The following is an 11,920-nucleotide window of genomic DNA, read 5'->3' as shown; positions in this document are numbered from 1 at the left end:
CTTAACGTAGCCATGGGGCCAACAAATCTGTAAGGTAAAGGTAAAGGGACCCCTGACCATTAGGTCCAGTCGTGGCCGACTCTGGGGTTGCGGCGCTCATCTCACTTTATTGGCCGAGGGAGCCGGCGTACAGCTTCCAGGTCATGTGGCCAGCATGACTAAGCCACTTCTGGCAAACCAGAGCAGCACACGGAAACGCCGTTTACCTTCCCGCCGGAGCGGTACCTATTTATCTACTTACACTTTGACGTGCTTTTGAACTGCTAGGTGGGCAGGAGCTGGGACTGAACAATGGGAGCTCACCCTGTTGCGGGGATTCGAACTGCCGACCTTCTGATCGGCAAGCCCTAGACTCTGTGGTTTAGACCACAGTGCCACCCAAAACTAAGCCTGTTGTTCATTGCCTCAAAATAAAAGAAATTGCATTCCATGGTAATTCCCATCACTTTTCTGTCTTTCCCCATAAACCTGCCCCATCCCTTAATTGACAAACAGCAAATGAACTGAATGTAACATTTACCTGCTGAAGGTGGTCCAATTAGAACGGCCATCGCCTCCATCAGGAGAACTAAACCAATGGCACTGGAAAACTTCTGTGTGCCAACAATAGCCATGAGAACTTCAAACTGAAGAGCACCAACCATTCCATAGGAAATGCCAAAGAAAATGCAGAAGACCACCAGTCCATCATAATTGTAGGCCATGGACCCCATGAGATCAGTAAAACCATTAAAGAGCATAGAAAAGCTAAAGAGGTAGACACAACGGGGCCTAACCCACTTCAAGCCAGCCACTATTCCACAAATGGGCCGAGCAAAGATATCAATCATTCCAAGAATGGTCAGAAGTAAAGCTGATTTGCCGTCTGGGTTCTTCATATCCTTAGCATAGCTCACCACAAAGACCGGGGGCACAAATAAGCCCAGCACCATGATGGATGCAGCTACTGTATAGATTACGAAGCCACGATCTCTGAAGACACTGAAATCCAGTAGCTTTTTCTTGATTTGCTTCTCAGGGGCCGCTTGGGAAGCGTCAGGTTTTTTAGGAGCCTCCAACGGTCTCATCAGAGCTCCACAAACACAGCAGTTCAAAAGCAACCCCCCCAAGATGAGAAATCCTCCTCGCCATCCATACACATGCTGTAGTTGCTGCCCCAAGGGGGAAAGAGCACAAAGAAACACAGGGCTTCCAGCTGCAGCCAACCCATTGGCCAAAGGTCGCTTTTTGCTAAAGTAGCGATTCAGCATGATGAGCGATGGCTGGAAATTGAGCGCCAGGCCCAGTCCTGAAACAGAACAGATGCCAGAGTTTAAATCAGGAACAACATTCAGCATATGTAACAGGAGTGCTCTATGCTGCAGGCGCTGCAGGTGAGCAACTTACAGCTCAAGATACAAAAATAGCCCAGGTACGGTTTGGGGTATGGCCAAAGACATCAGCATATCTTTAAGGGCTGCATGCTCTTGTCCAAACCTGTGCAGGAAGACTAGCCTCATATAACCAATATAACCAGCCTCATATAGCCAATATGCTTAAGCCTAATTAATGTATGAAAGGGTTAATACCATAGAGTAAGCTATCCTGCCACAATTAGCTGGGTCACTTCCTTTATCTTGGAAGGAAATGGGTAATCAAGCCTATTGTTGCCCCTCAGTCTACTAGAGAACCCCCAAAGAGATGTGAGCATGGCTCTCACCAAGTACTCCTGAATTCCTATACCAAGAATGTAGGAACTTCTACCACTTTGGAACTAAGCTACGTTTTACCACCTGTGCAACTTTTCTGAATGCTGTATGGAAAAGCACATCAAGCTGTCCTTTGGAGAGTTTGTAAGTAAAACATTTTTAAGTTACCAAAAGTGTGGTCTTTTTCTCTGCTGGGGAAGTGGGAAACTTTGGAAGGAATTTAAACGGGCAGATTTTAAGGTTTTACAGTCTATATATCCATGAAACATGGAAAGGCTTGGATCAAGTCTGGTAAGATTCACTGCATCTTGATTTCTTTCCTTTTTTTCATTGGCTTAAAAAAGGGGGGAAAATACAGACAGCAAAACAAAGAAGTCTAAATTAACATTGCCTTCTACCAATAAGAAATAATAATAACTATTACAATAATGAATACTAAAATTACTTTTACTTCCCCTTTTAAACTTCTATTCTGGTTACAATATGTTACTATTCTATAAGAATCTATTATATCCTTTGCTGTCCCATGTATTATTTTATTTCCCAAATTCAACCTAACCCTCCCCTCCTCCCCACTGCTTCCCTTCACCTGTGTGAGATCTTCCCATCACAATATATATTTTTTCTAGTTGCTTTGATAAAATAGAGTAACTTGAAAACTGTTAAATTATAATTACTTCTTTTGTCCTTACACACTTAACACTGCATCTTGATTTCAAGGGAAACTATAACCTGCTCATACCTGGACTAGCTCTTTTCACACATACAGAACCAGTCTTGCTTTGTGCCTATTTTAAGGGGAAGAAATATTCCGTTTTCTAACCCACCCAAAAAAAGGTAACCATAGTAATCACATAAATATATGAGAGATCTCATTTGATTTCATTTTGTACCTGATGCTTATCAATCACAGATACACTTATGGGAATGAAGGCACCCCCCTTCCTTTTTATTATGCATTTATGATTATTTGTGTTCATGATGGTGTTGGGACACCTATACACAATCCCTCTTTCTATACTGTTTCCACCAACAAAATTTCAGGGCGGACATACCACTTTATTTTCAATCAGTGCCTGTTCTGATTCAACTTCCTGCTGAAATCCTGTATCTTTTCATACCACAAGTGTTCCATGTTTCCCATGCCCACCCCTATCTTTGTTGCGCCATAGTGCAAGGGTAGTGCTCCAGACAACAATAATGCAACCACGTTGGGAATCGTTGCTGAACGACAAATAAAACAGAATGATGCGTGGACAGTCCAGTATACAGTGGTACCTCGGGTTAAGTACTTAATTCATTCCAGAGGTCCGTTCTTAACCTGAAACTGTTCTTAACCTGAAGCACCACTTTAACTAATGGGACCTCCTGCTGCTGTTGCACCACCGGAGCACAATTTCTGTTCTCATCCTGAAGCAAAGTTCTTAACCCAAGGTACTATTTCTGGGTTAGTGGAGTCTGTAACCTGAAGCTTATGTAACCCGAGGTACCACTGTAGATCCATCACTAATACACTGCTGCATTGATGCAGTCTTGCAGAACCCACCTGCAAAAACAAATCCAGTTTGGAAGGGCCCTACAACCAGCAACAGACTCAGGCTTGCAGCTACGTGTGGATAGTTGTGAGCAAGGCACCTCACTGACCTGGCAGAGGAACCAAGAATGGTAACTGATGTTTGACTGCAAGGAAGTGAGAAGACGCCTGAGGCCAGTCAACAAAGAGAATGCATATGGCAAAAGGACTGGTTTAGAAAATGTCAGGAAGTGGTAGACAGAAAGGGCATTGTGAATGAGAGACCTACTTTACACCAGTGCATGCAACGTGAAACTGCACCATTTAAGAATGCCATTAAGGGATCAGTGCTCCCCTACATACACGTATCCCCACAAATACAAAACTAGCACATGAAAGAGATGCCGTACCACATGTCCCCCCCCCATTGGCTCACCCTCTCTCACAAGCTATAGCAACCAGTAGCATAGCTACATGTAACACAGTCAGCCCACTGGCTGGGTTCTTTGACACTGGCACTTACCGGTAATGACACCAGCGGTAAGGTAGACCTGTATTATATTAGTGGAGTAGGAAGCAGCGATCATCCCCGATGAAGCAAAGAGGCCTCCGACCAGCATAACAGGACGGCAACCAAACCGATTGACACACATACTGCACAGGGGCCCTGAGCAAAAGAGAGAATGGGTAAGATGTTTGTTTCTGTAACTTCCCAGATCATTAATATATCTATCAGTTGCGGTTTGTATTTCTTCTCATAAGGCCCACCCAGATTCAGTTGTCTGAAGACCTTGTGTCTGAAGACGTCAGATTCCATTTTCCATCTCCTTTTCATTTGACCAAGGCTCTAGATTGCTGGTGCTTACCCAACACATCTGGAGGATACTTGAGACTGTTAGCTTTCTTTTTTTTAATGTGTACAGATATTGGTGGCCTTCACGTTTCCATTATAAACCACCCCCACCTGCCCCACCCCCTGGCACCATTTGTGATACCAGGGATGGAGCAGGTACCAATGTGACTACCAAGGAACTATTGGGAGTTTAAAGCAAGCTCCTGATGGTTCCTTTGCTGTAGGTCAGCGTGAGTTCGAGCCCAATGGATCATTGTGAGTTCAAGCCTGTCTGTGAGTTTAAGCCCAGTGGACCTGTTGTGCAACCAAGTTCCCCTTGGAGAATTTAATTATGTGGCTGACCCCTGCAGAAAGCAGGCTTGAACTCACTGCCCATGACATAAGGTGAGTACCATATGGGTTATCACACCCACCTGCCAAAGTTGTCCCATCTGGCCCCAAAAGGTTCTCCACTCTATTTTAGATCATATTCAGAGAGCTTTTTCCAGTTCTGCCACCTGAGCCACGACAGGTGATCACTAGGAAAGGAGCCTTTTCAGTGTGGCACCCTAGCTTAAGAACCTGGCACCTACATGGATGTTTTCCCAGCACCTGGAATAGATCTTATTACTATTTTGAACTTTTTGACTTGTGCTAGTCTGCCAACCTAGCAGTTCAAAAGCACATCAAAGTGCAAGCTGATAAATAGGTACCGCTCTGGCGGGAAGGTAAACACCGTTTCCGTGCGCTGCTGTGGTTCGCCAGAAGCGGCATAGTCATGCTGGCCACATGACCCAGAAGCTGTACGCTGGCTCCCTCGGCCAATAAAGTGAGATGAGCGCCAGAACCCCAGAGTCGGTCACGACTGGACCTAATGGTCAGGGGTCCCTTCACCTTCAGTCTGTTTTATTCCGACTAGTGTATTTTAATGCTGCCTTTATAGACTTGCTTATTTTTAATGCCCTTGTTTTCTTGGTTTGGGGAACAAACTACCGTATTTTTTGCACCATAACACTCACTTTTTTCCTCCTAAAAGTAAGGGGAAATGTCTGTGCATGTTATGGAGGGAATGCCTACGGGTGGCATGCCTACGGATTTTCCTCCTCTAAAAACTACGTGCGTGTTATGGTCGGGTGCGTGTTATATAGTGAAAAATACGGTATTTTATTGTAAAAGCCACGCTTTATAATATATATAAAATAAAATAGAGTAATATGTTTCTTTCATGTATTTATTACCCCAGTTTTAGAATGTTGTAAGTACTTACCTGTTCCATAAAGCATAGCCAACAGAATGGAGGAGATCCACGCGGTGTCACTGTATCCAACACCAAACTCCCGGATAAGCTCTTTAAAGAAGACGCTCATGGCCTTTGGGAAGGCATAGGAGAATCCCGTGATGACAAAGCACCCAAAGAGAACAGCCCAGCCCCAGCCGCCATCTGGGGCTTTAACTCCGCTAGGACCATCGTCAACCACCACAGCTCCCATGATGAGATTTTATCTGTTTCCTAAGACATAAAAGAAATGTATTTAAATATCCCATCAGTACCATAAGATATGATCAGCTCAGTCTTGGTTATGCAATGAATAGTTTTAATACAGTAGGGTCCATAAAAGTTGACTTCCTATGGAAGGCAAGGCTAGCTTTTTAGATGAAGTGGTTTCTTATGCAGAAGAAGGTCTGCCCTATTCCCAGCAGTGGTGACTGGTGCCCATTGAGATCAGTAGGGTGGAAGGCAGGGAGATCAACAGACAGAGCCAACTTGCTGAGTTCTATAAGGCCAGCACTGAGACTAAGGTAGAGGAAGCTCTGACAAGCAATGAACAACCCTTGGACTGGTTGCAAGTAAGGAGACAGACAAGTGGGGGCTAGCTGATGGCAGACTGAAGTTGATGGGACAGTGACCCATTCTCCCTAGTGGACCAGTCCCCACTGTCTACCAGTTATTGTTGCATTAACATCTGTATAGCTGTGTACTTGGAGAGTGGAGCAGAAAGTGGGAGCTTCTTTTTGAGCAGGATTTGAAGAAGACAGAAATGGGATATTTATAGAATTGTAGAGTTGGAAGGGACGCAGACGGCACTGTGGTCTAAACCACTGAGTCTCTTGGGCTTGCCAATCAGAAGGTCGGCGGTTCAAATTCCCGTGATGGGGTGAGCTCCCGTTGCTCAGTCCCAGCTCCTGCCAACCTAGCAGTTCGAAAGCACGTCAAAGTGCAAGTAGATAAATAGGTACCGCTCCGGCGGGAAGGTAAATGGTGTTTCCATGCGCTGCTCTGGTTTCGGTGTTCCACTGCGCCAGAAGCGGCTTAGTCATGCTGGCCACATGACCAGGAAAAACTGTGGACAAACACCAGCTCCCTTGGCCTGTAAAGTGAGATGAGCGCCGCAACCCCATAGTCGCCTTTCTCTGGACTTAACCGTCCAGGGGTCCTTTGCCTTTTAGAGTTGGAAGGGACCCTGAGGATCATCTAGTAGTCCAACCCCCTGCAATGCAGGAATATGGAGCTGTCCAGTATGGGGAGCAAACCTGCAACCTTGACATTATCAGCACCACGCTCTAACTGACCAAGCTGTCCTTGTTGTTTTCATATTCTATCTCTCTATCTGATGCAGTAAGTGTTGGGATGTGTTTCTCCTATGAATAGATCTTCCAAAGGACAACTTCTACCTGGCTTCACCCAATTCATTTTGGATGAATACTACATAGCAGAGTCGTTTCTTAAACCAGCGACAACTGTAAATGTCAGCATGCAAAGTGTGTATGAATACAGTACCATTAGAGCAGAGAGCTGTGCCCTATTCAGCAGTTATACTCTCGTGTAAGGCCGCTGCAAGTACAGAGCTGCACATAGTCTCCCCCCTCCCCATGTGGGCATTCTGTGAAGGCAGACATTCTCACTGTCTGTGAGGGCTTCTTGGCACAGGCCTGCTCACACATTGGTCTTATGTACAACCGTGACATCTATCTATCAATCATTTATTACACGGTCACAGACCTGTTAAACTGTAAGGTCCAAATAATGCTTTGGTTGTTTGGTTTTGTTGATATTTTTCCAATCATTAAATATGTGGATAAATTTATATACCCACATTTACAAATAGTGGCAAACACTCCCTGACCTATTTGTTTAGGCAGAATTTTCCAGGCTCATAAGATTCATTGACGGCTCTGTTTTATTATTTATTGATACTTTGCTGAATGTTTTGATGGAGTCTCCTTTTCAATCAATGTATTTCTTTGTATTCCTGATCATAATGCTTTATATAGTAAAATAATAATAATTATTCAAGGGGGTAAAGAACTACACAACTTTGATAAGACATCTGAAAGCAGCCCTGTGCCAGGAAGTTTTCAATGTTTGTCATTTTATTGTGTTTTTATATGTGCTGGAAGTCACCCAGAGTGGCTGCGGAAACCCAGCCAGATGGGCAGGGTAGAAATAATAAAGTAGTTGTTGTTGTTGTTGTTGTTGTTACTTTTATTATTAAGATTTCCATTTCCTTTTAAAAATGATTTTATTGTATTTAATGTACAGTGGTACCTTGGGTTAAGTACTTAATTCGTTCGGAGGTCCATTCTTAACCTGAAACTGTTCTTAACCTGAAGCACCACTTTAGCTAATGGGGCCTCCTGCTGCCGCCGCGCTGCCGGGGCACGATTTCTGTTCTCATCCTGAAGCAAAGTTCTTAACCCGAGGTACTATTTCTGGGTTAGCAGAGTCTGTAACCTGAAGCGTATGTAACCTGAAGTGTATGTAACCCGAGGTACCACTGTAAACTGTTTAAGGATCTCACATATTAAGCAGCACATAAACATCATTAATAAAATAAATTAATACATATATTTTTAATTCTGTTTCTTTTGTTTAATGAATTTATCCAGAACAGATTAACTTTCTGTTTGGCTAATGGCAAAAATCACTTTAAAGTCCCCAGCTTCAGAAGGGTCAGGAGCTCAGCGGTTGTGCTGCTTTGTATGCATAAGGTCCACAGCATCTCCAGTTTAAAGGATCAGGTAGCAAATGATTTGGAAGACCTTTCTCTTTCTGAGAGCCTGGAGAGCTGCTGCCAGCCAAATCCAAGAATACTGGACTAGATAAACAAATAGTCTGATTAGGTACAAGATATTGTAGCTTCCTATGTCCCCGCATGCTACCAGTCAAGGAACAAAGGCAGTGGATTCAGTTATTTGCTGTATTAAATGTCTATCTCTAAGTAATACCTATTGCTTGCAAGACAATGGCCAGGAAATTATTGCATGCTATATGATTCATTTGACCCTGCAAGAGCTGCAAATCAAGTCACTTGATGTCTAGACGGCTGAGTGATGAGTATGTGATCATTCAGAGTCCTTTCTGTGACATTTAGGCCCAGGGCTGCACAATTTACAAGAAACAATCTCACGGTCAAGCTCCAGAAATAAACCTGGCAGAGCCTCCCAGAGCAGATCTATTGCATGAAGCTGCTCTTTCAGGAGGAAAACATCCAAATGCTTTTCCTTCATCATCTCTGCTGGAGAAGATTTGGTTACAACAAATACACAGGCTGTCTTGAGCTGCATAAAGTTAGAACATGAAACCGGCATGAAAGCAACACTCCGATTATAAACGGCACGATCCAAAGAATGAGGCGCCATGTTCCATGTGCCCAGGGATACTTTGGGCCTTGAATAGCAAAACAGTCACCTTTCCATAAAAAAAAATGAAGGAATGCTGAAGATGCCCACATTTTGGCAAGTGTCATTATTGTACTGTAAGGCTTACTGTTTTATTACTGCAACAAGAAGAGTGGAAATTCTTTTCCCCAGTATCATGCAGATCCTTACCCAATATACAGTGAAACCACATTTTCTGGCACTGACGTTTGACTTCCTATACATACTCCTAACGTATATCCTCTGAGTCTCCGCTAGTGAACTTACAGTAAGGGTTATCTGAGGTCCCTCTCTTAACTGCCCAACAGAGTTTATGCTCTTGTCAATCAAATATCCATCAGCAAAATGTCTAAGTAGGCAGATGGGCTATTAAATCAATCAGTGTTCAACAGCAGTATGGTGGGGTTTTTTTCTAGAAAAAAGGGTTGGATTTGAACCATCACTCACTATCACAAGAAGCTGAAAAATAAAAGTACTAACAAGGGAACAAATGCCTAAGTCCACCATCTGAGTTATAGCTTTAGTAAAGTGGAAGAGGGAAAAAGCAATTTTCTCAGAAAGAAGCCCCTGGCTTTCTCACATGTTCCGCCAGCCTGCCAATTAAATTGTTTGGCAATTCATCATGGTATTGCTCCTGAACTGTAGCTGCAAAAGCCAGTGCTACATAATGCTTTTATCAGGTTTTGTTTGTATATGCAAGAGTACCAGGTAATTTGCTTGCTATCTGGCATGGATGCACTTTCCAGGGACAGCAAATCTATATCTGAATCTAAATATATATATTAGCCCCAGACAGCTTCAGTAAAGATAAACAAAAGCACTCAGTACCCATAAGCCATCGGGTCTTGCTGCAGGAGACCTTTATGAAAATCCTTTCCCCCTTCCTCTCAAAAACAGATCTGGTATTGGAGGAGATAAGCTATTCTGTCCCCATAGAAACTTGCATCCATCCATGCATACACCTACTCACAGCCAGCTGCTCATTCTTCTCCTGCACCGTTCTGCCTGACAGCAACTCAGGCAGAAACCCAGCTAACAAACTTCCCTATGTACATAGCATATGAAGAAGACTTGGCATTCATCATCACATCAGTCATTCATCGGTGACAGGGTTCTCTCCATCCCCCACCCTGAGCCCTTTCTCACTTCCAAAATGCAGCCATATGCCTGCCAAGTGAAATGACTTAAGGCAGTGGCTCCCAACCTCTTTGCCCACCCCCACCCCAGCCCCGCAGACCACTACAAAATTGCTGTGGGCCTCAGCAGATCACTGAAAGATTTTTCTGTCTTTTGTGGTAATGGTGTTGCACTTTGCTAGGTGCTGCTTTTACTTCCTACTCTGTATTACAATTTAAATTCTGTGGAATATAAATTGTAATATAATAAAATACAACAAATAAAAGAAGCAACAAAAATGGAATGAATGAATGAATAATGTGGACACGCCATGGACCACCTGAATGAAACCCTTTGGGAACTCCTGACTTAAGGGATTTCCTTCAACTGGATATTTTGCCATCCTATCCTTCATCCCCAGGAGTAATCTTCATCCCTGAAAATCCTCTAGCTAGGATACTTCTGAAGTACAACGCTATCTGACTTCTAGCAATGCAGCAAGATGATGATCTCTGACCTGTATTCAACCACTGTGCATTGTTTTCTTGCTCGCCTCTTCAGGTAAGCCAGCAGCTGATAGTTGGGTCATTGAGGGAAGGGGACAGTCTTTCAAAACAGAAGAATATCTTGGCGCTGGAGAAATTATGGGGAATTGGTGTTTTTGCGTGGCACAGTCTTAGTAATGAGACTTTTCTCCTGCTCTCCCCCCTTCATCTACACTTCATGCTGTTTAAATCACTGGCTGTGAAAAGAAAGGACTGCCTTAGGGCTGCTTTAATGAATACTTTGGAACATTTAAGGTGATAGGATGTGCAACTGCCCTGTGTTTTGCAAGTGCTAACTGCAAAAAGTGTGTTACCTCATCCATTCTGAAAGAGCTCCAGTGGTTTCTAACTTTTTGCCAGTGTGGAGTCTTAACCTTTCAGGCCATAATGGTCTGGATCCAGGATACATTAGGTATCACCTCATATATGCATAGACACACACACACACGTACGTGCTTAGGGTCAGGAATGTATCTGGTACCTTCTATCCTATGGAACTTGCTATCTACTCAGTTTCCTCAGATTCACAACTTTAATGAAAACATTAAAAGCCCGATTATTTCAGAGGGATTTAGTATCAGAGTCGTTTGCAACTGGACTTACCGTAATTGTCAGGGGTCCCTTTACCTATTTGTTCTTTAGTGTTCTGCTTTTTAAATTGTACTGATAGTTGATTGTTCTGTTTTTCATTTCATTTTACATTAATTTCTTGGGTGGCGGGTACCAGCTTTGCTCCTGACAGTCAGGATATTTAGAGCTGGGCCTCCCCTAATTACCAGAGAAAGAGAACACACACATGTGAGGTGATCCCTTGAGGGTCTGTTTTCAGCCAGAAGGGTACAATAAACATTTGAGAGATGGGGAAGCAGGAATGATCTGCTAACATCTGCTACAGTTGTGGGATTATAAATTTTCATTCCCTGCTCTTCTTTTATCTGTTATATCAGGCATGTCCATCCGGCTGATTGCGATCTACCGGTCAATCACGGGGCATCCCTGGTCAATCCTGGTCTATCGTGTGATCCTGAGTGATGGCCCCCCCAATAAAAAAATAAAAAAGCTCAACAACTTAGGCGATTTCTCCCCCAAAATAGCTCAGCAACTTTGTTGTTGTCTCCCCCAAAATAGCTCAGCAACTTTGCCTCCCCCCCAAAAAAAAAGCTCAACAACTTTGGTCAATCCAATGGGTAGATCATTGCCAGTTTTTTTTATAGTGGGAGTAGATCGCAGGACATCCCTGTGTTATATCACCCATCTTATCATTCAAAAACGTCCCTATTCCCCATCCTCCTTTGTTTCATCTTCAACTCAACTTCCAGGTTTTACCTTATAAAATGTGAATGTTCCACCTTTCCTTTCCTTTAAATCAGCTCATTTTCTCCTTCCTCATCTTCCAACTCATTTTCTCCTCTGCCTACGAATAAGGTACTGAGGTTGCAATACAGTACCCAGTGCCATTGAACTGAATGGGGCTTCTGAGCAGACAGTCTAAGATTGTGCAACAAATGTCCTCTACAGGAATAAGAATTGGTGTAATGTGTAACCAGAAACTCTGGCCTTTACCAGA

General features: G+C 43.5%; 1 protein-coding gene across 6 annotated transcripts in view; it reads right to left on the bottom strand.

Annotated features, from left to right (window-relative positions):
• Positions 1–11,920, bottom strand: part of SLC16A3 (solute carrier family 16 member 3) — a 31,205-nt gene that overhangs the window by 5,496 nt on the left and 13,789 nt on the right. For 5 of the 6 annotated variants that reach the window (XM_083487222.1, XM_083487219.1, XM_083487218.1 and 2 more), the window contains 3 exons: positions 5,301–5,543; positions 3,725–3,868; positions 521–1,288 (listed from right to left, as the gene is read on the bottom strand). In XM_083487222.1, coding sequence (XP_083343348.1) covers positions 521–1,288; positions 3,725–3,868; positions 5,301–5,523 — 1,135 coding nt within the window. In that variant the 5' untranslated portion in view covers positions 5,524–5,543. The remainder of the gene's footprint in view (positions 1–520; positions 1,289–3,724; positions 3,869–5,300; positions 5,544–11,920) is intronic. The other variant, XM_083487220.1, reaches the window with a different exon arrangement.

Source organism: Podarcis liolepis (assembly GCF_965112155.1).
Source record: "Podarcis liolepis genome assembly, chromosome: 2".
NCBI classification, from domain to species: domain Eukaryota; kingdom Metazoa; phylum Chordata; class Lepidosauria; order Squamata; family Lacertidae; genus Podarcis; species Podarcis liolepis.
Note: the sequence above shows the minus strand (reverse complement) of the source record. Positions and strands in the feature narration are given on the sequence as shown.